Genomic DNA, 23791 nt, shown 5'->3' on the forward strand with positions numbered 1-23791 from the left:
CTCAACATCCTTCTTGTAGTGAGGGGCCCAAAACTGAACACAGTATTCAAGGTGCGGCCTCACCAGTGCCGAGTAGAGGGGCACGATCCCTTCCCTGCTCCTGCTGGCCACACTATTTCTGATACAGGCCAGGATGCCATTGGCCTTCTTGGTCGCCTGGGCACACTGCCGGCTCATGTTCAGCCGGCTGTCGACCAGCACCCCCAGGTCCTTTTCCGCCAGGCAGCTTTCCAGCCACTCTTCCCCAAGCCTGTAGCACTGCATGGGGTTGTTGTGGCCGAAGTGCAGGACCCGGCACTTGGCCTTGTTGAATCTCATACAGTTGGCCTCGGACCATCGATCCAGCCTGTCCAGGTCCCTCTGCAGAGCCTTCCTACCCTCCAGCAGATCAACACTGCCGCCCAACTTGGTGTCATCTGCAAACTTACTGATAGTTTACGTCTATAGCTTAATTCTAAATTCATAATGGTTATATTAGTATTGCAAGTAACAAAATTATGAGTGAGTTTTGTAGGACAAATTCGGGGTGATTGAGTAAATTATAAATTCTTTTTGTAAATTTTAGAAAGCTAAGCCTGTTTTTCTCTCCTATACTTGTATTTTATTTCAGTGGACAGGATTATGCCCTTCTATATTAAATATCACAGGTGGGATTGGTATTGTCCCTGGCCATATCTTATTAAATTTTGGGGAAAGACTCCTTTTTCACAGAAAAGTAATCTCAACTCTCTTCAATCTTCTGTGAAGCCTGGGCTTATAATCAAAGTTGTCCAATAATCCTATGTTTGTTCTGTTGCCTTCTTGCCTTTAGCTGCGAGAGTTACAAAATATTGGAAGCATGTATGTTGTACTGTGTGTGTGCAGAAGAAAGTATATTATATTAATATGATATTAATTGCAAAGCAGTTAAGAATTGCTTGTTTCTTTAAGAGGAAGAAAATATCATTTATGTCTATGAAGTTCATATATAACAACCTGGAAGTGTAATCTTCCTACAAAGCAAAATGCTGTCCATAAAAGTTTTAAATTCATTTTAAAGCAAGTGAAAATGATGAGCAGTATTTAAACTGAGTATATCTTGTTCATTCTCTCTCTAATGTATATGCATACACTGCACATCTGTAGATTTTTTTAAAGAAAAATTTATTTATGCTTTTTTTTTTACCAGAACCATTACTTGAAAATTCTCGTGGTTGCCACAGTGCCTGCTGTCCAGTTTTGCACAGAATAAGGAACTCCATGTCTTACATGGCACATCCAAGTCAGAAATCAGAGTTTTCATACTTTTAAAACTATTTAAAATGCAGAATTTGGGGGGGGGGGACTTTGAGAGCTAGTCCTAATTCTAGCAGCTGTGAGAATTAAGATCATTTAAGCCTAAGCAATCAAATGCTGCAAAATATGAATTATATTCTCAGAGCTCAAAGACAAGGTAAAAAGCTTTTTGATGCTGAATTATGTATTCTAGCATCTTTGTTGGTAAAGAAAAGGCTTTTCAGTGATTACCTGCCTGTCAGAGAGTTATTAAACTGCAGTCTCAGAAGATCAGTGCAGCTCAAGAGAAATCTCTGCATATAGCTTTTTTGTTGTTGAGGTCTCATTCCTTGTTCCTATAACACATTACTTCCTGATTTTACAAGCTGTTAGTTATAAATGAGAAGCTTATTTTAGCAGAAAATATAATTTAGCCTATTTGATGGAGGCAAGAACCTTACAAATATGTTCATCTATGACAGAATAAAATCAGTGGGGAATTTGTGCATCTATTTGCCCATCTGTTTCTTCATATGACTAAATTCAAAGTAGTTGAAATCAAAGTATGTATGACCTAATGGGATTTTCTACCTATTGTAACTGGTGCTATGCTTTTCTAAGATAAAATTTTACGTGATCCTGTGAAGAGACTACCCAGTGTCTTTTATTTTTGAGAAATGCATCCTGAAAATCCATTTTAGCACTCAGAATCCAGACCTAAAGCCTAGTGTGTACATCAGCCTGATGAGTGTCTCGCATCTGTCCCCAGGGTCTTTGTTTCAGGATGTATTCCAGTATGTTGCGATCAGAGTTCCCAAAATTCCAGTGTTGTGCAGGGGGATGTGTTCTTCAGACAATCTGGGCTTTTCAAATCAGCGTAATTACATTCCTGTGCATATGCACTGAAAAATAGCGGAAAAAATCCACTATTCTTGTTGTGTCTCTCAATTATTTCAAATATTATGTGCTATAGCAATTTGTTATAAATTCACCGTCTTAAAACAGCAAATAAAAGGTGAGGGGGGATGGGAGGGGTGAAATTTGTAGACCTCAGTCTTTATGGAGGATCCTCACCCTTGTTTTGTGAGGGAGAGAAGTAGTTACAAACATTCAGGTTTTTACAGAAATAAAAGCCTCCGTATATTCTGATAGTGCTGTCTTAAATCATGGAAGATTATAGTCATAAAAAATATACAGCAAAAGGCATTGTAAAAAGTTTCCTCAATTTTTACATTGGGGTGGAAAAAGCATCTTAACAAGAGAAAAGATCTTTTAGCAACATAATAACGGTCTGTCTTCTGTGTTGGCATATTATTATTTGAATGATTCTCACAGGATAAGGTACAGTTTGAAAAACACTCTAAAGTGGGTTTTTTTAGGCTAGAGCACCCTGAACCTTTCCCTGTTTTTTTTTTAGTTTCTAGCTATAAATAACTTTTTTCTTTTTTCTTTTTCAATCTGTAATATACTGCTCTGTAATGAGCTGCTGTAATGAGCCAGACCACTGGACTTGCTGCTTTTGGGTCACAGTCAACTTGCTTGGTCTTCATTATTGAAACAAAATCAGCTGTAAAGGTTTTAATGTAAAACCTTTTATGATACTCCTTATAACAGCTAATGATAAAAATTGCCTGGTTTAGGAGCAAGGTGCCTACCTTTGCAGACAGTATGTGGGGAGCAGTATTTGTTTCTCATTTATACATAAAACATATATTTTAGAATAATTTACATTTTTGTTTAATCTTGAGTGACATATTCTCCCAAGCTTCCCTATATTTAATACCAGGGGAGAAACTGTGCATAAAATTGGCTCTGTATGTGTTCATATATGCATTATATATGTTTATATGTTCCCTCTTTGTTTATAAACACAATATTTAAACACTATTATCTAACTCCTACAGAGGAAAAAAGTTATTTTTAAGTTCTCTCTAACACTTAAGTTTAAATTGATCCCGTGTGTAATAATTCAGCACTACTTTCAAAACGAATGATCTATTATTAAAAATAGAAATAAACAATTACAGGAATTTCATGTCATGGTTGTAGTTTAACAGCTTTATGTAGAAGCATGAATGTGATTGACTTATTTTTGGTAGCATGGGAAATGGATGAAGTAACAAAATTATTAGTGGACAGTTCATTTTGTCAATTTATAAAATATTTGAAGGTAACATTAAAGGTATCTTGTCAACTGATACACTTAAATCACGTGTATTAGAAATAGCTTATGTGTACATATTCAACCTGGGTTTATGGTTAAATGATTCTGAGGGGGCAAGAGGTTCTGTTTTTACAAATGCCCTTTACGTTATTTTTTTGACATGGTCGAAGAGATATTTTGTCTACTATATTTGAGGAATATGATGGAATTCTTAATTCAAATTATATTTCTTCTTGTCAAACTTAACTGTATTTATGGGATGGGATTAGCCTTCCCATTACTGTTTTGAAGATATAAAAATAGATAGACACTGGAATTAAGACTTATTTTTATTAAATATCTCTTAACTGAGAGCAAATCAGTAAATTAACATGACGTATAATGTGGGATGATTTTTTTTTCCTCCCTAACTTTTAAAATATATCTTCCAAGGAAAGAAAATTCCCAAAATTTGTGACAAGAGAAATGGAGAATATGTACATAGAAGAGTTGCGGTCTTCGGTGAATTTGCTGATGGCAAATTTGGAAAGTCTTCCAGTGTCTAAAGGTGGGCCGGAATTTAAACTGCAGAAGTTAAAGCGATCACAGAATTCTGCATTCTTGGACATAGGAGATGAAAATGAGGTTCAGCTATCGAAGTCTGATGTGGTCCTCTCCTTCACATTAGAGGTAATTACATATTTCACAGAAAACTTGTTAACAGTTTAAATTACTAGAATATCTGTGTCTTGATACTTTTTTTATTATTAGTCCTTCCTTGATAATTTTAAAATTTTATGTTAAAGAAGTAAATTATTCTTTGTCTCTTTGATAATTAGGAGTTAGAATACAGCTGTATGTTGCATTTGCCTCTTGCAGCAGTAGTTGCATTTGGGCCCACACAGCAATGTGGGCAGTTGAATCTCCCACATAAATGTAACTTTAAACAAATTCCAGTACATTAAATGCCTAAGTATACTTTTGAACGTAATAATGAAACACTGTTTTTATCAGGCACAGAGAAATTACTTATTCCACTGTATGCAATTTTAATATTACTAGCTAATAATGTGAAAGCCCAACATCAACTTTCAAAGAGTAGTAAGAACCATCATTCTATACGCCAAAATGTATTAGTTCATCAAGCATGTAAAACTGGAGTGCGGCCTTAGTACTGAAGTATATGAAATGATAAAGTAGTTTTACAACTCCTGTGCTGAATCCCACGCGTCTCCATCACGTGTGCTGTGTCTGCCTCAAGTGGAATACCAAGCCTGGAATGGTCCATAAATAGCAATAACAAAGAGTAGTTCTGAAGCACCTAAAAAGTACCTGAAGAAGTTTGTCGATAATGTTTTCTCTCTTCGAGAATGTCTGCTTGGTGAGGGATGTAAGAAGAAGAAAAGCTTTCTCTGTGCCTCTAGACAGAAATATTAAGTATGTACTAAAAACGATGTGGTATTTGGGGGAAAAGCACAGTAAAAGATTGAAACAATCATGAAATGAAAAATGACAGGAGATGTGATTTCCGGTAAATCTGGAACAGTTTTGCTTTGTTTACAGCCCTTCCCCTCTCACACTAGAAATGTAGGCTATTAGGTCTGGTGAACGTAGCTTCCACCCCCCGCCCCCCATCACTGATCAAGAAAACACACAGACGTTCTGCAAGGTTAGTAATCTACAGTTCCTCCTGTGCAAGGAAAAGAATTAAAGTGTTACTCTACATGTAGCAGTTTTTAGTAGGGCAAATTTTCATTTTAAACATGGTGTTAACCACATAAGTTGAGTTTCTTGCTGGACAAGTATGTGCATAGCTTACTCTTGGGAAGGTAAATCTCGGAGGATATAAGGGCAAAAGGAAACAGCTGAACTGACATTCATTTAGACTGAAACATGGGAGATCTGCTCTTTCTGTGCAAATGGACAAATAAGAAGCTGATTGCATTTCCTTGTAGACAGAATACTTTATTTTTGGAAAATGTGATGTCATATGTGCACAATTTCACGTTTCTTGATTAACACGTAAACATATCCTTGTCATGTCTTTTGTGGTGTGACTTAACTAAATTGTAGGGTAACCAGCAAAATCCCCACTGAGGGCTGCTGCACAGGCACATGAACGAACAGGAAATCTGTAGCGTCTAAACATTAGAACAGAGTGTAAGAACTCAATGAGAATTTCTTGGCGGAGGGGAAAAGTGGCTGGGATTCATGCTGCCACTGCATGTTGTTATTAAGACAGAACAGCAAAAGATGTTACTAACATTTATAATGTTCTGCTGGGAATGGACCTTGCTGGCTAAGATAAGGGACACCCCTGTGCATCACTACAAGCAACAGTGACTGTTTTTGCAACTCGGATGTTTCCTCAAATAGCCTGTTTGCAGAAATTTGTAAAATAAATAAATAAAATATCAAAGTAGTAGGAGAAGACTTAATCACGTGTGGTCTTCAGCTGTTGGACATTTTCAGAAATAGACAAGCAATATTTAGGAAGATGTTTATCGGCTAATGAGCTAGTAAATCAGCTAGTGACAGTTTCCTTCCTAATGAAATGCAACTTTTTTACATTGCCGGAATCCAGAATTGCTACCAAAGACAAATGTACTGTGCAATTAAATTGGAAACTCAAGGAAAAGAAGTATCAACATAAAAATGAATAAACATGAGGTCTACATTCAAGAAGGACATACGTTTGGCATGTGGAAAGACCGTATAGGCAGTATTAGCTAGAAGGATCTCTAGTGCAGTCTCTCAGTGATCGTTGATCACTTTGATAATTACTTGAATTCCTGGACTACAAAAGATAGAAAAGAGAGAGGATTATGTCATTCTCCCTGAATTGCTGTTATTATTTATGAAGCGTTATAGGCAGTGTTGATAATTTATGAGTAATGTAAAAATGTTCTAAATTATTAGGAACCGTCGTCATCTTGTAATATTACCAAACTAGCAATTTTACAAGACATTTAACTATTATTAAGGTTCTAGGAGTTTTAAAGTACAAAGGATTTTATAGCTAGGGGTGAAGTCTGGCTTAACATACTTGAATTGAAACAAATTGGCAAATATGCAAGCAGTTTAATAGCAAAATATTTCAGTAGTTGCTTGCTGACCTAAGAAACCAATTGCCTCTAATAAGACCAAAAGTAGTCATTACTTTTATCACCTTTAAAACAATCAAACAAATACTGGTTTTCGTGTATAGTTCAGTTGAGGACAACTTCTCTGCTGATCAAATGGACTACATTTTTCCCAGTTTCTTCTCATAGGCCCAAACAGGGCTGGAAAGGAAAGCAGCTTTTCCAAAACAAGTAGGGAAACCTGACTTTCTTCTCAAATCTCTGAATTAGAAACATCTGAAGTGTAAAAATTCCAATAATTTCACACTGTGACAAATCATAAGGTTTATAAAAGGCGGAGAGCATTTGAAGTAGGATTGCATTTGGCTCTTCTGAGCTATAACTGAGTAGTTTAGAGGAGCTGAAAAACTATGGGATCTGCCAAGCTCAGAATTTCCCTGGTGAGGAAATTTCTCAGGGCACAGCTGGTAGAGGTGGCTTCTTCTCTTTCTCTTCCCCCCCATCCCCATATGCATGCTGAGCCTGACTGCAAGTACTGAGCTGGGAAAAGGAAAAGGGGTAGGTAACGGGGAAAAAAAATTGCAGCAGCGGATAGCAGTGTTCTGACCTGCCTCATGCTCAGCGCAACACCAAATCCGTTCTGAGACTCAAGGGTTGCAACCTCCACAGCACCACAATTAACCTTTCAAGATGCGATCAGTGTACTTACTTGTCTTGTTTACAGTCTGGCTTAGAAACCTGTTCGTTCTATAAATACTTACTTAGATGACTGCTTAAAAGATAGATTTTCTAATGTATTAAGATTTAGAATTACATTTAGACATTAGTCTCAAATCAACTACTAGCATTTAAATTATGATTGGAGTGAGGTTTTGGTCATTGTCCAAGTAGAAACAGAGCAAAAATTTCAATTGCTACTATATGTTGTTGCAAGTGGAAAAAGAAGGCAAAATTAAAACTCTTCTCTCTCTGTGAAGATTTGAGTGAGTTCGGGTTGGGTATTTTTTTCTTTTTTTTTTTTTTTTTTTACCTGCATGGAGCTTAGCATTGCAATAGCTGCGCTATGTAATGTTTTCTGAAGGATAAACTATCTGCTTTCTTTTCCTCAGATTGTTATAATGGAGGTACAAGGTTTAAAGTCAGTTGCTCCCAATCGAATAGTTTACTGCACCATGGAAGTGGAAGGGGGCGAGAAGCTTCAGACGGACCAAGCAGAAGCTTCCAGGCCACAGTAAGCTGCTCTGCTGTCGCTGCATCCAGCATCTTTCCTTCATATCATGGCAGAACCTAACTGAGTGTCTTTACGGTTTTTACAATTAAGTTAGCGCTAGGTTATATGAAGTCTTTTCCTGGGTAGTTATCTTAAATTCTTTTTGAAAAATGAAAATACAAATAATAGTTATTTATGGTGAAGTAAGTACAAAGTGTGAAAGCTGTCCAAATAAATGCCAATGAATGTATGTGTGAGGAAAAAGAGCTGGAGACTGCAGCACTGTGTTCTTACCTGCATCCTCTGAAAATACAAACCTCTCGATAGATGTTAGCCTGAGGTGATTTTACGTATTCTAGGTTAATGTGCAGGTGGCCTTGTGGAGTGTAACTTGTACAATTGGTGGAAAATCAATACTCAGTAATCAGTCTTGACAAAGCTTAGTCACCTGCTGAGCCTATTTCATTTTAAATTATAGGATCCACTTCTTTCAATTAATTTTTGAGGGAGGCAGTCAGCAAACTGACTTGGAGGGGGATAACATCATGCCATCTGTAGTTGAACCAGTCAAGAGTGGCAGAGAGGAAGAAAATTAAGTGTGGTTTTTGGTTGATTTGTTTGACCTTACACACTGACTTCAGACACTTTTCTCTTGATTAAAATGTCGTTTGGAATCTTTTGTAGATAACTTTCCAGACAGCGTGTTGGGGTTTTACTGGCACCATAGTGTGCCTTGTGAACAATTTAAAAATTGCAGTTGTTACAGTATCAGAGAAAACATCTTCAATGGAGTTCGGATGGTAGTTTCTATTCCATTCAGACCACAAATACAGACTTCTGTTAGGCAAAATTATAAGCTCAGAGTTTTATCTGCCTCTTCTGGGGTTGGGAGGAGGAGGAGGTCTAATTTGGTGGACTTTCTCCTAGTTGCAGCAAATTTCATTGCCAAGTAAGCCAGCAGCCTGCTCCAGTAACATATTCAGACAGCTTTGCAGAATTCTAAGTATGTGGGACAAGATGTAAAATTCACTTGTCGCAGTCCCTGGCTGCGTTCCTTCTCCAGGGCATAGGAATGCTCAGTCTTACCATTTGCATGTAGTACATGAGGAACTTCTAAAAACAACAATAGTCTAAAAGACACATGGATATATGCATTGAAGAAAGGTCATAAGTGGGTATGCAACATCCCCTCCTCATCTGTGGACCTGTTGGGGCATTCTCTGGTAGCTCGGCGTCCCATGAGAGCCGTCGCAAGGCTTTCTCATGGAGGGCACATCTCCAAGCTGTGCTTTCTCTTCAAAGACAGTTACTCATACTGTTCCCTGCAACGAGTGCCTCCAACCTTTGCCTACTGTCACAGTCAATGTTCCCCTTTCTTCTGGTGGTGTGTCTCTCTTTTTCTTCACCCTTGAACTTGTTAGCTTCTGTTTTAAATACTCAGTTAACCCCTGATGTCATTGGTATGGGTCTTCAAATCTCCCTAAATCAGCTAGAATACACAAATTCTTGAATCTTGGGCACAATCATTCTCCTTCCAGAAAAGAGTTTGCAGATGTTAGAGGTTTTGTTTCTCTCTAGCTGTTTCCAGATATGGTGGACAAAACATGGTAGGGATGGTTCATGGTCAGTTCATGGTTTACTTATTACATACCGAGGGCTGCAGGTTAAGGTAAAGGTTGTAAAACCAGTCAGAAGGTATACATTGTGTATAGATACCTCTGTTAAAAGTTAATAACAGATTAGTTGATTTTCCTACCTGTCAAAGTAGAAACTTTGTGAAAAGGAAGTTTCAGAATAGATGGAGTCAATAGGAGAACAACTGGAGTGTTTCTAGGAAAAGGGGTAATGTTAGGATCTGCTCTGAGCTTGTAAACTGATTTAGCGGATTTCAGGTTCAATAGGTATGAGTTGATTGAATATGGGAGAAAGACAGGTTACAGGCTATTCCATATAAGTGATGTTGTCTGAACCAAATTCATATGGATTTGTATGGAAAAAATTACGCATCTTTAGGAAGTGGATGATTGAGAGATGCCCTGAACTGTACACTGGAAGGACAGGAATGGGAGTTGCTGGTGCTGTTGACCTGCTGTCCTACAAAACAGTGTAACTTGAAGGGTCACGGCTGGTAGAGCTCTAAAATCTGTCTAGTTCTTGTGCTCTTCTGAGTTATACTGTTTTCCATTTCTGGCAAGAGTAATTATGAGACATTGGCATACAGTATGATTATGAGCATATAGAGACATGCAGTTTGTGAGCATATATAGAGATGTAGTTTGAGGCAACAGAGGAGGATATTAAATTAGACAGGCATGAAATTAGCAAATTATGGGCAAACAGTAAAGAAGATGGAGGAAGCTGCCTATGGAATGGGAGATTCTTTATTCCACAGTTTAATTTTTCTGTTAGAGCCAAATCAGGTTTTCTTGACACTAGTAATATTGCTTTTTTTTGGTTGATGGCAGAGGGAACTAAGAGGGCTTGGCAGATTCTAACCAGAAAATTGCACTGGTGGAAGAGAGCCTAGGGCATACTGTTGTAAGCAAGGAGGAGTCCCCAAGTTTCACAATACTTAAGGTGTCTCTTTTCTCTCTCCTATCCCAGCCTGTGCCCAGTCCTTCTAAGATCTTTCTTACTTTTATGACTAACACATCCCTTGCCCCATGCAGTCACCTGCCTCCTCTTGCCCCCCTCCTTCTTCCAGCACTCATCACTATTGTCTGATAGGGACCTGCTAGGGTGATGGGGAGGGTCAGTCACTGGGTGAAGGGTTGGATGTTGTCCTGCAAAGAGGAGATATGAGAAGAGGTGGAAACAGAAGTGACTTTCTGCTCCTGTTAATGTTAGTAAAGGTACTACTACTGGGAAGACAGATGTCTCCTTTCCCTCTCAGTCCTTTGGCAGCAAGGGGCAAAGTCATGTAAGTAGAGGCCAGTGACCAGCTGGGCAAGCACAGCCAGTCCATCTCTTTTCTGATACGGTAAAAACAAGCTGTCGGCTGCCCTAGGCTACTGCCTACTTTGCCTGCTGCTGGAGCTGGCTCCTTACTGGGATAATTTTCAGTGCTGTCATTCTGCTATGAACGAAAATAATCAGTGAGGCTGGAGGAGAAAACACAAAACTCATTGCAAAAAAAAAAAAGAATCGAGAACTGTAGTTCAGTTCAACTCTTCAGATCACTAGCAGTAACATATTTGCGCTGACAAATCCCAGATAAATGAGAACATAACTTCAGTTTTTATATAGGACGTGCAGCTAGAAAAGGGTAGCAAAGCTCTCATACTAAGCAGAGAACAAGACAGTGATGGAAAGTGAATGATTACCACCAGCCTGCTGTGGGAGACTGCTGGCAAGAGCTCCAAATCATGTGCTTGTCACACATTGTCTGTAGTTGGTTTATCGTTTTGAATCGTTAGCTACATTTGTGAAAAGAAGCAGTGTAAAGAATTATTTATGCCTATTTTTTTTCATCTGTGAAACATCAGTGTATGCAGTGCAATGCTACTATTCAGTCAGAAGTTTCAAAAGCTTTGACAGTGAAAAGGAGAAAACGAGATACTCAGACGAATGCTTCAAAGTGGAGTGCAAGCCAGTGTGACCTTAGAGTGGAGATTAATGGAAGCATGAGTCAAGTGGAGACGTAATTCAGGATTTATCCACTATTCCAAAATGCTGAATATTTTCTCAATTATTTTTATGAATATGCATTTAAGTGTATTCCTCTGAATCCCTGAATGCTTCCATAAGAGTAATAAGGAAATTAGAAACAGTGTTCTTTCTTAAAGCAGCAAGACCTAATTAGAGTCCCAGAGAGAAGAGCACAGTTTTATCTGACAGTTTATCAGTAAGAAGTATTTTCTGGTTTCTTACTACTTTTAACCCCTGTCTGCTTTCTCTCTCTGAATAATAATTTTGTGAGTTTATATTGAAGTGCTTCATTTCCTTCTTTAACAAGCTAAATAAAGCACTGTTTAAATGTAAGTTACTGAGTAGCTAATGGTCATTCTAAAATGCAAACGCTATAGAACAATATAGTTTGACTGAGCTTAAGTCTTGGACAATTTTACAAACAGATCAGTTACACAGCTTCACATGCAAACCCTGTAAATTTTTTTTTACCGCCTGTGAAATATTTCTTCATTCCTTCCAACTGTTTCCTGCCTTTTAGCCCTGCTGAAAATCCTTCCAACATAGCCTGTGACCTTTTCTGTCAGAGATCAGTAAGCAGAGCCTGTAGAGGACCCCTTCAGTTGTATGAAGCTTTGCATAACTTTGTTGCTGTGACGCCCCAGGGGGTCATCTTGCAAAATCCAGTGCTAATTTTATTTTTCAGATGTTACTGATGTGGTTTAGCTTTTAGTCTTGTGGAGTCTGGTGTCCACATGTTTTCTTATCATTGATTTTTATTCATTCTGAATATTAAATAATGTGGTTTCTTGTAGGTGTCATCTTTTGGGTATGTATAATCATGCCTAAAGATAAAAGATGGGAATATGCTATCTTTTATCACTAAAAATGACATTCTGTTGTCACATATTTATGCAATAGAAAAAGATCATATCTTGCATGATGAGAAAATTTTAATGGAGTCAGGATATTCTTCACGTAAACAAGAAAAATAAGATGATCATATTTTGCTGCCAGTGATTGCATAACCTTATAAAAAGGGCTGTTATATATTAGAACTATGTGGAGAATGCATGATTAAATATCTGACCAGAGGAGGCAGGGAACCTCCGTCAAGACTGCACAAATAAAGTAAATGCTGCTCACGCTATTTTTATGCAATATTCTACCATCGTTAATTCCATAAAGTGTTTCAAGTATGAGTACTTGCGGATACATAATTAAAGATTACTTAGCAAAAATTTTATAGAACACTTAAAAAAAAAAAAAAAGAAACAAAAGGCTTAATTTCTAAAATTTAGAACTTCCTTAAACGACATGGTCCCTCATGAAAAAAATAATACTTTTTGAATAGAATGTTTTGAGGATATGACCTAAGATGACATTTCTGAAGGGAAAAAGGATAGACAACATTTATAACCTGTGACAATCATGTTCCAAGCATCAACTAGTTTTATTGCTTTATCATAGTCCCTGCAACTTTCTAATTTTTATTTTTGATTAAGGGAAACAAAGATGATCATACCTACAGCTGTCTCCTAACTTGTGGTTGCACGACACAGATGTACAGTATGTAAGGAAAGAGAAGGCACACCTACTCTTTTTTTTTTTTTCCACCTGCTACTGCTCTTTGTCTGATACATCTGCATAAATGAGATTAATTTTGGTCAGTAATACTTTAATTAAACTGTCAGTTTAAAGTAATCATTCCTTGTATTGTTTTCATGTGTAGGAATCCACGTTACTGCTCTTGCACAGGAGAAAAAGCAGAATGAAAACGTTGTCCCTGCCTCATGTTGCTTTGAACCTTAAGTATAAAACTAGAGACTAAACATAGGAAGAAACAAGGGACAGAAACACAAATGTTTGCTGATCAGATAGGCAGTAATCAAACTGGTCTGTTGCTGGCAAGCTGACCAACTCTCCTAAGGGTTTGGGGGTTTCTTCTGTTGTTTGTCTGGGTGCTTTGTTGAAATGAGTATATTTGCACGTGGCATTTTTACAGAGGGATAATGAGATTGCAGTTTCATAGTGCCTGATCTAACCATGCTTAGCTTGTTGTTCATATGCTTCCTATTACATCCTCTGAGGATAAATCCTCTTTTGGATTTAGCTTCTTGAACAGAGTCTTTTACTTGATGGATTTCACCTGTACTTTTGACTATTACCTCTGGAAGTTTTTTACTTACAGATAAGTGCAGTGAAATCCAGCGTTGATCTTACAGAGAATAACAAAGTAGAATTATTCAGCCTACTTTTGGCATCCAGACTTATTTTCTTCAACACATAAATACATTTTATGCAACATTTACAAAAGTGAGGTTGTATGTTAGAGAACCTCTGTGTATTATTAGTAAGATCATTTCAGAGGCTAAAGCCTGAGAGACATAATTATGTTGATGTGGACTATGTTGAAAACTTGGTGAAGGCGAATGTGACCCTTTAATAAGTATTTTGGAATTTTAGGGGAGCCAGTGGGGTAAGGATCATGACAGGAAACAGTGTGTCTGTTTTCATAAAGTAGGTTTGATTGATTTGCATAATGATTATTATCATTTGGTCTAAGATTCATCTTTATATCTTTAAAGGATAAATTCCATCACGGCTTTCATCTTGTCATATGTCAGTAAGTCCTTCTTTTTTGGACTGTCATGATTGGAGCAATTCAAAAAATAGGGTGGAAGAAACTACCTTTCAAAAAATTGGATGCCATGAGCAAATACCATATACGTCGGTCTAGTATCCAGCTGTGAAGAGGAAAAAAGAAATTGCCAGTAGGAAATTAGCTGATGTTTTCTTGGTTCTGCAAAGGAAAAGATAGAGAAGAAAACAATACACATTTATCCCAGCCTGTGTTCTGGAGTAATGATGGAAGAGTTTCACAAAAGGAATATGGATTCAGCTGAAAATTTACATGATGATTTTACTCAGTTATTCTTGATGCCTGATCAATGGCTTGCTTCTTTAAAGAAAGGAAATAATACCTAATCAGCTCAAATATGAAGAGCAATATGATATCCACAAGAAAAAGATATGGGATTTCTAAAATAAGTAAGTTTCTATGCTACGTTCTGTCATTGATTACTATTTTATATTGTCTAAGAGATTTTTCACCTCTCATTGCAGAGAAATATGAATTACATACAGGCTCTTAATATTAAAAGAAATTTGAAACTCGACTGGATAATAACCTGAGCAACTTGATTTTAACTGGCCTTGCTCTGAGCAGGGTCTGAACTAGATGAACTCCAGAGGTTCCTTCCAGCCTAAATTTTACGGTGATTCTATGATTAGCTCCCAAAATATTCTCTCGTAAGTCTGTCCACCGAAGGGACTTGTGAAAACAGCTGCTGTTAGAAGGGAATATTCACTTGTCAGATCAAGACAAGTGTGGCATGGAAGAAATTGGGATGAGAGGAGGAAAGAGATAATTAAAGTTGGTTGTAATCTGTACTCTATTTGGATAGTTAGCAATAAACATAATCCTTCTGCCACCAGAACTTATCTTTTTAAAATTTTCTTCACCTTAATCTTTTTGATTGTTCTGGCTAAATCCTGGTTGTTCTTCTTGCTCCTGTGTGCTCAGCATGCTAATAATTGAATTATTATTCAGCCAGGATTTCTGCCCTGGTGTGATGTATGCACTTCTGAAGATGGCAGCTCTGGTGCACCGCCTTCTGCTGCAGCGTTTAGACCCCAGGCAGAAAGCCGGTGGGATGAGGGCTTTATGATTAATAGGTTCTCTGTTCAGAGTCAGGATATTAACCCTCCTCATCTAGTGTCACTGCTGGAAAGAATAGCTGTTTTGGGGTGACTGTCTTCTTTTAAAATGTATAATGACATTATGTGTCTCTTGCAAGACTGATACCAGTTTTATTTCATAGTGCATTTTGGAAACCTTGGGGCTTGAAGATGCACGTCCCACTGTTATCCCTTTCACTATAACAATCAGGGCTTGGAGAAAGACTGTTTACATGCTGCTTAACGTACATGATATATCTGTTTCCATTCTCATTCCCACCTGGTCCACAGCAAATGTGACTAATATTTTGCAGACAGACATTAAGCGTTCTGTAACATTGCGCTAAAGCATCTATAGGTGTGTGATCCAGCTTCAAACTGGAAAGCATTTGGCTATGAGTAGTGTGGTGTTGAGCCAAAGCTAATTAAATCCTGCTTAGAAGAAAAATGTTTTGGATCAGGCTAAGCCTCGTACTAATATAGCTACATGGTCTCTGGCTGGGTCAAAGTGAAGGCAAAGGCAGCCTGTAAAGTATCATGTAGAGGAATGGCAGTCTGTCAAAAAAAAGATGGGGTTGGGAAGGATTACCTCAAATTTTACCTCCAGTCTCCTTCTGGAATACTCTGGTAGAGTGGATTTGAAATTTGTCATTCAAAGTGGTCTTTGGAAAATTGAATTATTGTTTGTTGGCAATAGTTGATGTGAAAACAGTTCCTTTGGATTTCTCTTAAATTTTGATGCGATCATAATGTCCCATTTTACATTTTCAAAATATACCATTCTTGTATCTTGGTTTGAAGTCACCTTGCAAAAATTTGCTTATATTTGTTGTAAGCAATATAATACAGGTACATTCAAAATAATTGCTAAACATTTGACTAGATACAATGTTTGAATTGGAATAAATTTTATGGTTTTATTTAGTTTTGGTTTGTTGTTTTGGGCGAAGAGAAAGGTTGAGGAAAAGGGTTTAAAAGAGAGAAGTTTTTGCTTTTGAGTGCTATTCAGGCTAAGAATACTTTGTACATCTCAAATGCTCATGACACTCGGAAAACTGTTTTTCACCCCACCATGGGCAGACTCTACTTCGCTGTTGCTGTGTTAGTATGTGCATTGATCCTCAGAGGTGTCAAGAGATCCAGTGCTTTTAAAGTACAGAATAGTCCACTGAACAGATGAAGAAAAGAATTTCTAGATCTTGAAATTTCTTAATAACTACGTAGCATATAAGGTATGCATCTGCAGGTTAATGTGCCTACTTGAAAGCAATACCAGCAGATTGAGAGTAGGAGGACAGCAGAAACAAAGGCAGAATAATGTGGACAGCTGATAAGAACAGTAGGAGTCAGAAAGAGGAGTAAAAGGGGTTTCAGAATAAAAGAGAAGTGGTGTGATACCAGATGGAATACTGAAATTTTCTGATTTGATTCCTGAGTCTTCCCTGATCGGTTCAGATCAGCGCAGGCTCAGATACGTCAGTCTATTTTGTGATTTGTTGTCCCACATCTTTAGACTGAGATGACAACATCTATCTGCTTCATCAAGGTACTGTCAGTTTATCAACAGTTGTACAACATTTTGAAGGTTTAAAGTGTCACACAAATACTAAATAACATGAAATAAATAGGATTTGCAACTTTGAACAATGTTGTGATGGATTCATAATTATCTTTTTCAAGGCAAAATTGAAGTAAATATGCAGATAGAAATTTCGAGAGGATAAATGACCATGTCTTGCCTTTGTGTCCATCACGAGCCCCTAGCTGGGTTTGAAACTCAGTGGGAAACAGTAGTTAATGCCTCTCATGAATTCTTCACACAATATGTAGCAATGGTTCCCAGCGCCTGGCAGTGTGTCAGTCTCATTACATACCCTTGAAAATCTTCACCCTGACTTGTCTTGGTTGCCTGTATTGAAAGTGAAATGGGAAAGCAAGACTAAGTAATAATTTATTCATACTGTTTTATGTTTGTGATGACAATACTTGTCATAATAGCATTTTGTAGTGTTGGAGTGCAGTTTTCTCATTTTCAGTGTAGAAAGCCTAAATGAATGTTTTTACTTAGTTGCTTATTATGCATTGAACTCCTCTTCTGGTTTTCCTTTCTGGTTTGTATTACACCCTTTTTTATTTTAAAGAAAAACTATTCACAATTTTGTCTTTTTTTGACAAGTAATTTTTTTCAGATATTAATAATGTTCTATGTTTAAAAAGAAGTACATGATTGTGTCTAGCTCATTATTAGCTCTGTGATAAATGGTTAGTAATTTTGAGCTCTCAATTCCTTTATTTAAAAGTTATTATTTTTACCAAAAGCAAACCCTGAAAAAACACCATATGATCAGATTATTCTTTTCTCCCTTTCGTATTAGTCTAGCTGTCGAAAGGGGCTTTACAATATAGCATATCCATCAAAACACTGTATCCTTGCCATTGCTGAAGTAAGGATCCATTTTGGAGCTTTCAGTTCTTCAGAGCAGAATTCCAAGAAGGGATTGCCAATGTTTTGTAAAAACCAGCCTAAAAGCTTTAAATTTTGCTGCCGAATCTACAGGAAAAAAAAAAAAGTTCGCTCTTTCTGAGTGGCTGTACTAGACAGTGACTCAACAATGCATTCAGAAATTGAATGCCAGGCTACTTAGTGCATGCAGCATGTGCTGAAAACCCAACTTTTCTGTAAGGGAAGTGCTGAAGAGATGGCTTGTTAGTCTGCCTTTCAAACCGCTAGTGTGCAGAGTCAAAAGTTCCCATACATATGGAAATAAATGAAAAATGGTAAAAGAAAAAAAGAAAAAGAAAAAGTAAGGGACAGTAGTATAGACCCTGCTTAGGTGGAATCAAAGGCGACACTTAAAGGCAACTGTATGAGCTTCCATCCTTATACCAAAATTTCCCTTTCTTCTGTACTTCTTCCTACTGTCATCCGTCTCTGTGGAACAAATTATCTTTCTCATATCTATATTTTGTAGTTTTAGGAAGATTTTGATGAGAACCTCAGCATTACTATTGTAATGCTCCTTCACTAGCTGACAGCCCTGAAAGTATCTATGCAAAGTATCAGTGTTTCTGTAGTAGGGATTGTAAAACAATGAATCTGCAGTGCAATCAGCACGATTTCTGTGTAAAATAGTGGAGTCACAGGAACACAGGGAAGAACAGAGTCAAGACATATAAAAGAGTAGATGAGTTTAGTGATGAAAAGTCAAGATACTTGGCCAAGCTCACAGTTTAGTTTGCCTGAGCGCTGGGTTTGTCTGTGCTTCTACTGTAAAAGGACATTATGATTTGTTTAGAACCTTCTTTATGCATTGCCTTTCAGTTGCAATTTAATGTGCTTGCTCTGATGGAGGAAATTATGCTCCTCGCACTTCCATCAAAATAAATGAGTAATTTTCAAATAGAGAAGTAAGAAAATGTAGATTTTTTTTTTCCCCAAGAAAAATATTTGCAACCTAAACCACATTATAAGCATTATAGAAAGGTACAAACATACAAACTCTTCCCCTTGTGGTTTCAAACTTGAATTCCAGATCCCATTGATGTAATTGAGAATATATACGTAAATATATATTGAATAAAATAGTGGTTGTAATGTTACATATAAGGAATAATCATTACCCTATTAAATCCTTGATGCTGCATAATAAACTTCTGTCGGTTGTGCAGTAACATTTCAACATCCTTTTTCAAAAACTTTCATTAGTGGAAGAAGCTGGAGTATTCATATTTTGTAAGGTGTGCAAAAGACAGAAAATAAACATGCCTTTGGGGTGTGTGAGACAACTGTTAATGTTAAGGCCATGATTTTCTACTGTGGCATCCTCGTGTCAGTCATTGCCAAATAGATGGGTATTTCTGTGCTCATAAGAGAAAAGGAAATGCTTTGATATTTGTCCAATTACTAGTGGAGAAGAACTAGCAGCAATTAGTACCAACTAATACTCTCTTTGGGAGTCTCAGTAAAAAAGCCAGAAGCAGATAAGTATGGATTTAACTCTACTTTTGTTTGACTGAATGGAGCCTCCTCGTCAAATTAAAGATTTATTGTCAGATCGCTGTGGGGTAACTTGCACTGCTGGTACAGGGGCTTGCTTGCTTTCTTACATTTTCTCTCTCTCTGTCTGTATATATGCAATTGTAGTTAGTAATATGCAACACTTCATAAATTCCACATTGACACAACACTTCACTAACAACAGAATGTTTGTCAGACCTGGATTTAAGGCGTTTTGAACTAGATTGAAGTATCGATGTAGCCAGATGTGTCAGGGAGGTGCTGTGAGTCTCGTCTGTCTTTTTGTTTCCTGGACTTTCATCTCACGACTTGCACTGTGAGTATGATTTCTAACCTGGAGATTATAGATACCTAGTTTTCTACAGTTAAAGTATGTTTCTAAACAAAACAACCGAGTTGGTATGGGTTCTTGAAACAGCTGAGACACGGAGATGTTACCGAAGATCTGAACATTGTATTTCCAGTTCAGCTCCGAGATGTGCAAAGATGAGTGCTGGTAAATCTCTAGTCCTGTGGAGCAGTCGGCTGCCTCACAAACTGGTTCTGGTGGGTCTTCCTGCTCATTCCAGCTCTGTAGCACATCCCTGTATGGATAGGGAATAACGCAACTCTTCCAGAAGACCTCCTGAGGTGGTTTAATGAAGAACGAAGAAATCTATTGAGGTAGATTTATGCAGTAGATTTAAACCAAGAATCAAACCTGCAGAGATGCAAAAGGAGGCACCAAGGAGAGCAATACACTCTGGTATTGGTTTCAAAAAGGCAAAAAGGAAAAGATTTCCTAATTGCTGTGGAAAATCAAGTCCTGGTGGTGCAAAACTCTGTAGACTTGATATTTTGTCAGAAAGTAAATGTTCCAATAAATAGTGCTAAAATAAAATCTCTAGGTGTTTGCTTAGCGTAATAAATGTTATAACATTCACTCCCATGTAAAACTGGAGATTTAATATCTCATAAAGAAAAGTTTTGACTAACAGAGACCGTGATTAGAGTGGAAAACCTCCAAGAGAAATTTGGTGCCATTTCCAGTATACCAAATGTGTTCCAAAATGAAGTAGAAAAATAAATTTGCCTAGAGTGGGTTCTGTGACACAGTGGTAAATCTTTACCTGAAATAAACATCCACCTCCTTGCTGGTAGTGGGTACTTTTGCAGTGAAGGGAAAGTAACTGTGGTAAAGGACTCTGCCAGTAATTATGGTATCAGCCCATGTTCCTCTAACAGAAATGTAAAAATGGTGAACAGACTGGGGCTTATGGTTGAAGATGATCAACCGTCAAATCATTGCATTTTCTATAGTGAAGAGAATGAGTAGGTGAAAGCAGAAAAATTATGTATGCAAAGAAAAATGATGTGGCAAAATGAGAGCCTAAAGAGGCAGGATTTTTTTTGTTTTGTTTTTTTTGGGCTTAAAGTTGGTGTTTTTAGAGGTCTCAGGTATGCAACATGGGCTGCAGCTGACAGTGCAGTGAGAGACGCTGCAGCATTTAGCACTGAAATTATTGTTACTTTTAACTACTTTTCTAGCAAGATTTAAAAAAAAAAACAGACAAGAATGGGAATTTTTTAACAATATGAATAGTGCATGACATCCACACTTGTTTTGACAAAACTTTTGCACTTCCTATCTAGACACATTCAGCAGCAAAATTGTTCACATTACAAAAATCATTGGACAGATATTCTAAATCAGCGGCTCCTCCAAACCTGTGGAAGTGGCTGATTTGCTGTTTCCATTGCTTACATACATTTGGTAGTTAAAACATATGCTATTACAAATACAAAGCATTACATTTTTCTATTATGTTAAGAATTATTAAAGATATACTTTTTGTAAATAGCAATTTCAGAAATTAGGTGAATTAATTTGCCTGTTCTTCCTTCTCACTCTTCCTTCCACAGTTCAGTATCTCCATAGCAGAGCAAGCTTGAAAGAAACGATCTGCAACATACTTTGTCTCAAATGAGATCAGAATGGCAATACGATTTCCTTTTGTTTTCACAGAAAACCAAGTTACAACCTACAGGTTCACCTGCTCCCCTGTATGAAAAGTATAAGTCAGCTGTACAATTTATTTTCTTGCAGAAAATATTTCACTGTTGTTGCTGTTGAAAGTTAAAATATAAAGAAAAGTAACTTTTCTTTATTCAGTGCTCAAATTCTGCAGGACACATTGTTAGTTCTTATTTAAAAACAGTCAAAAAATTGTTCAATTAAACAGCTAAAAAGTTATTCTGTCTTACGAATAATACGAACAATCCTTTGTATGATGGTTAACTTTTTTTAATCTGTGGATCAGAAAGACATTTCTGAGAAGTACTATATTTTCTCCAGGAAAACATCAAGGTGCAACCCCAACCTTAAAAGAAAAATACGGATTAGTCTGGCCTATACCTAGCAGCTTAGCTTTTAAATTTAAAGGAAATGTTCCACTACAGCTACTCCAATGAGATAAAGCAGAAGTGAGAACAGGAAACATTAGTGTTTCAGTACGTATTAATAAATGCATTTGACACAAGACAAATGTGTTTTGGAAGAAAACTGTGAAATTTTTGAGAAACCAAGTGGATATAATTATATTAGCACATAAAATCTATAAATTGAAATAAGAAATTACAGTAATGGTGATCAAGATTTGCATCATGATAATTACTGTTTGGGTATTTATGCCATGAATTATTAGGTACCTTCCTAACCTATTTTTCACTATTAAACTTAGCAGCTCCTTGAACAGACATATAATTATAGAATAAATAGCCAAAACCATGGAGAAAGTTGACAGAATTTTACAGTGGAAATAACAAAGGATTCATTAAATTCATATTTATTGGCTGGGAAGGCTATATTTAGGATCTTGGCATTATATGTAGGATTGATGCAATTTACTTGCACAGTTCTTAGTCACAGATGATGATGGGACAGTTGCTACTCTGAAGTTATTGTTTGCAATTATGTTATAGGTAATTTTAAGACGATCTGTACACTGAAAATCTGATATCTCTCTTTATCCTCTCAGATATAGAAGCTGAAAGTGTGATATCCATTTCAATGGAATTTGGTTAAAACAGGAAGAATAAACAAATCATTAATTTCTGGAATGGAGTATGACCAGGTGTCATAAAAGAAATAGAAAAGTTGTAAGCAATCAGATCTTGAGCACCAATATAATTTGATTTCAGAACAGTAAAGTGTATTTCAAAATAGGCTAGCTTATGTACACCGGCATGCTTTACTCAGTCTATCCCTTGTTTTGGATCTCCCTTAATAAATGTTGCGTGCCCGGTATCTTGTTATATTCATGGGACGATCTTTACAGCTCAGAATTTTATTTTTAACAAGACAAAAATTTATTAGTTGGTGCTGACAGTGCAAAATACAGACAGTAAGCCATTCTTATTACTACACTTCATTTTATACTGACAAAACAGAAGAATGCAAATTGCAGATTGCTATGAGCAGCAATGTTCATACGGGTTAGCCTACAGCTGGGAGTTCAATAGTATGCATTTTGGTTATGCTGTAATTTCTGACTTCCGCTTCAGTTAATGCCTGATGCATGAATAGCATGCATAATAACATAGTAATGTGCTTTTAAATGTACAGCATATTGATAAACTCAATTTGTGTCTGGATTATTGGGTCTCTCATACCCACGTTCATTCTTGGAAGAAGCAAACTAAAATGAACATGATACCACTTCTGTTTTGGCTGCTTTCTCCCAACTTCTGATTTCAGATGGTAGGAGCAAGGATACCTCTGCCACAACACAAAGCTCCAAAGAAACAGGGCTTGTGTTTTAGTAGTCCACAAGGAATAATAAGGAAGATGAGCTATGAGCCTTGTGTAGTTTGCTGTGATATTGGCAGCTGGGAGGAATATCAGATGCCCACAAGTAAGCGTAATGCTAAAGAACACAATCGTGGATTTGCCTTTTCTAACAGAACATGATTCCTTATCTGCTCTTTCACGAGGAATGATGTTAAAGTCTAGGCAGTAAAATCTGTGACTGCTCTGTATCTGTATCTGCTCTACCATTCATTGCTCATGAATTGGTGGGGCTCATCGAGAGGGCTTCAAACTAGGTTCGAAGGGGGAAGGGGATAAAACCAGGCTCACTAGAGATGAGCCGAGGGGTAGCGTGCCAATGCTGGGGGCGAAATCGATAGCCCAGCTCAAGTGCATCTACACCAATGCACGCAGCATGGGCGGCAAACAGAGGAGCTGGAAGCCGTTGTGCAGCGGGAGAGGTATGACTTAGTCGCCATCACAGAAACATGGTAGGGTGACTCTCACGATTGGAGTGCTGCAATGGATGGTTATAGACTCTTCAGAAGGGACAGGCAAGGAAGGAGAGGCGGCGGGGTGGCTCTGTATGTTAGGGAGTGTTTCAATTGTCTAGAGCTCAACGATTGTGATGACAATACGGTTGAGTGTTTATGGGTAAGGATGAGGGGGAAGGCCAACGAGGCAGATATCCTGCTGGGAGTCTGTTATAGACCACCCAGCCAGGATGAAGAGGCGGATGAAGCGTTCTACAAGCAGCTGGCAGAAGTCTCTCGATCGCTGGCCCTTGTTCTCGTGGGGGACTTCAACTTCCCGGACATCTGCTGGAAATACAACACGGCAGAAAGGAAACAGCCTAGGAGGTTCCTGGAGTGTGTGGAAGACAACTTCCTGACACAGCTGGTAAGGGAGCCTACCAGGGGAGGTGCCT

At 37.6% G+C, this 23791-nt stretch overlaps 1 protein-coding gene across 1 annotated transcript in view; it reads left to right on the top strand.

Annotated features, from left to right (window-relative positions):
* Positions 1–23791, top strand: part of CADPS2 (Ca++-dependent secretion activator 2) — a 307048-nt gene that overhangs the window by 114119 nt on the left and 169138 nt on the right. The window contains exons 5-6 of the mRNA XM_009332287.1: positions 3851–4087; positions 7590–7711. Coding sequence (XP_009330562.1) covers positions 3851–4087; positions 7590–7711 — 359 coding nt within the window. The remainder of the gene's footprint in view (positions 1–3850; positions 4088–7589; positions 7712–23791) is intronic.

The sequence above is a fragment of the Pygoscelis adeliae genome, unplaced genomic scaffold (assembly GCF_000699105.1).
Source record: "Pygoscelis adeliae isolate BGI_AS28 unplaced genomic scaffold, ASM69910v1 Scaffold9, whole genome shotgun sequence".
NCBI classification, from domain to species: domain Eukaryota; kingdom Metazoa; phylum Chordata; class Aves; order Sphenisciformes; family Spheniscidae; genus Pygoscelis; species Pygoscelis adeliae.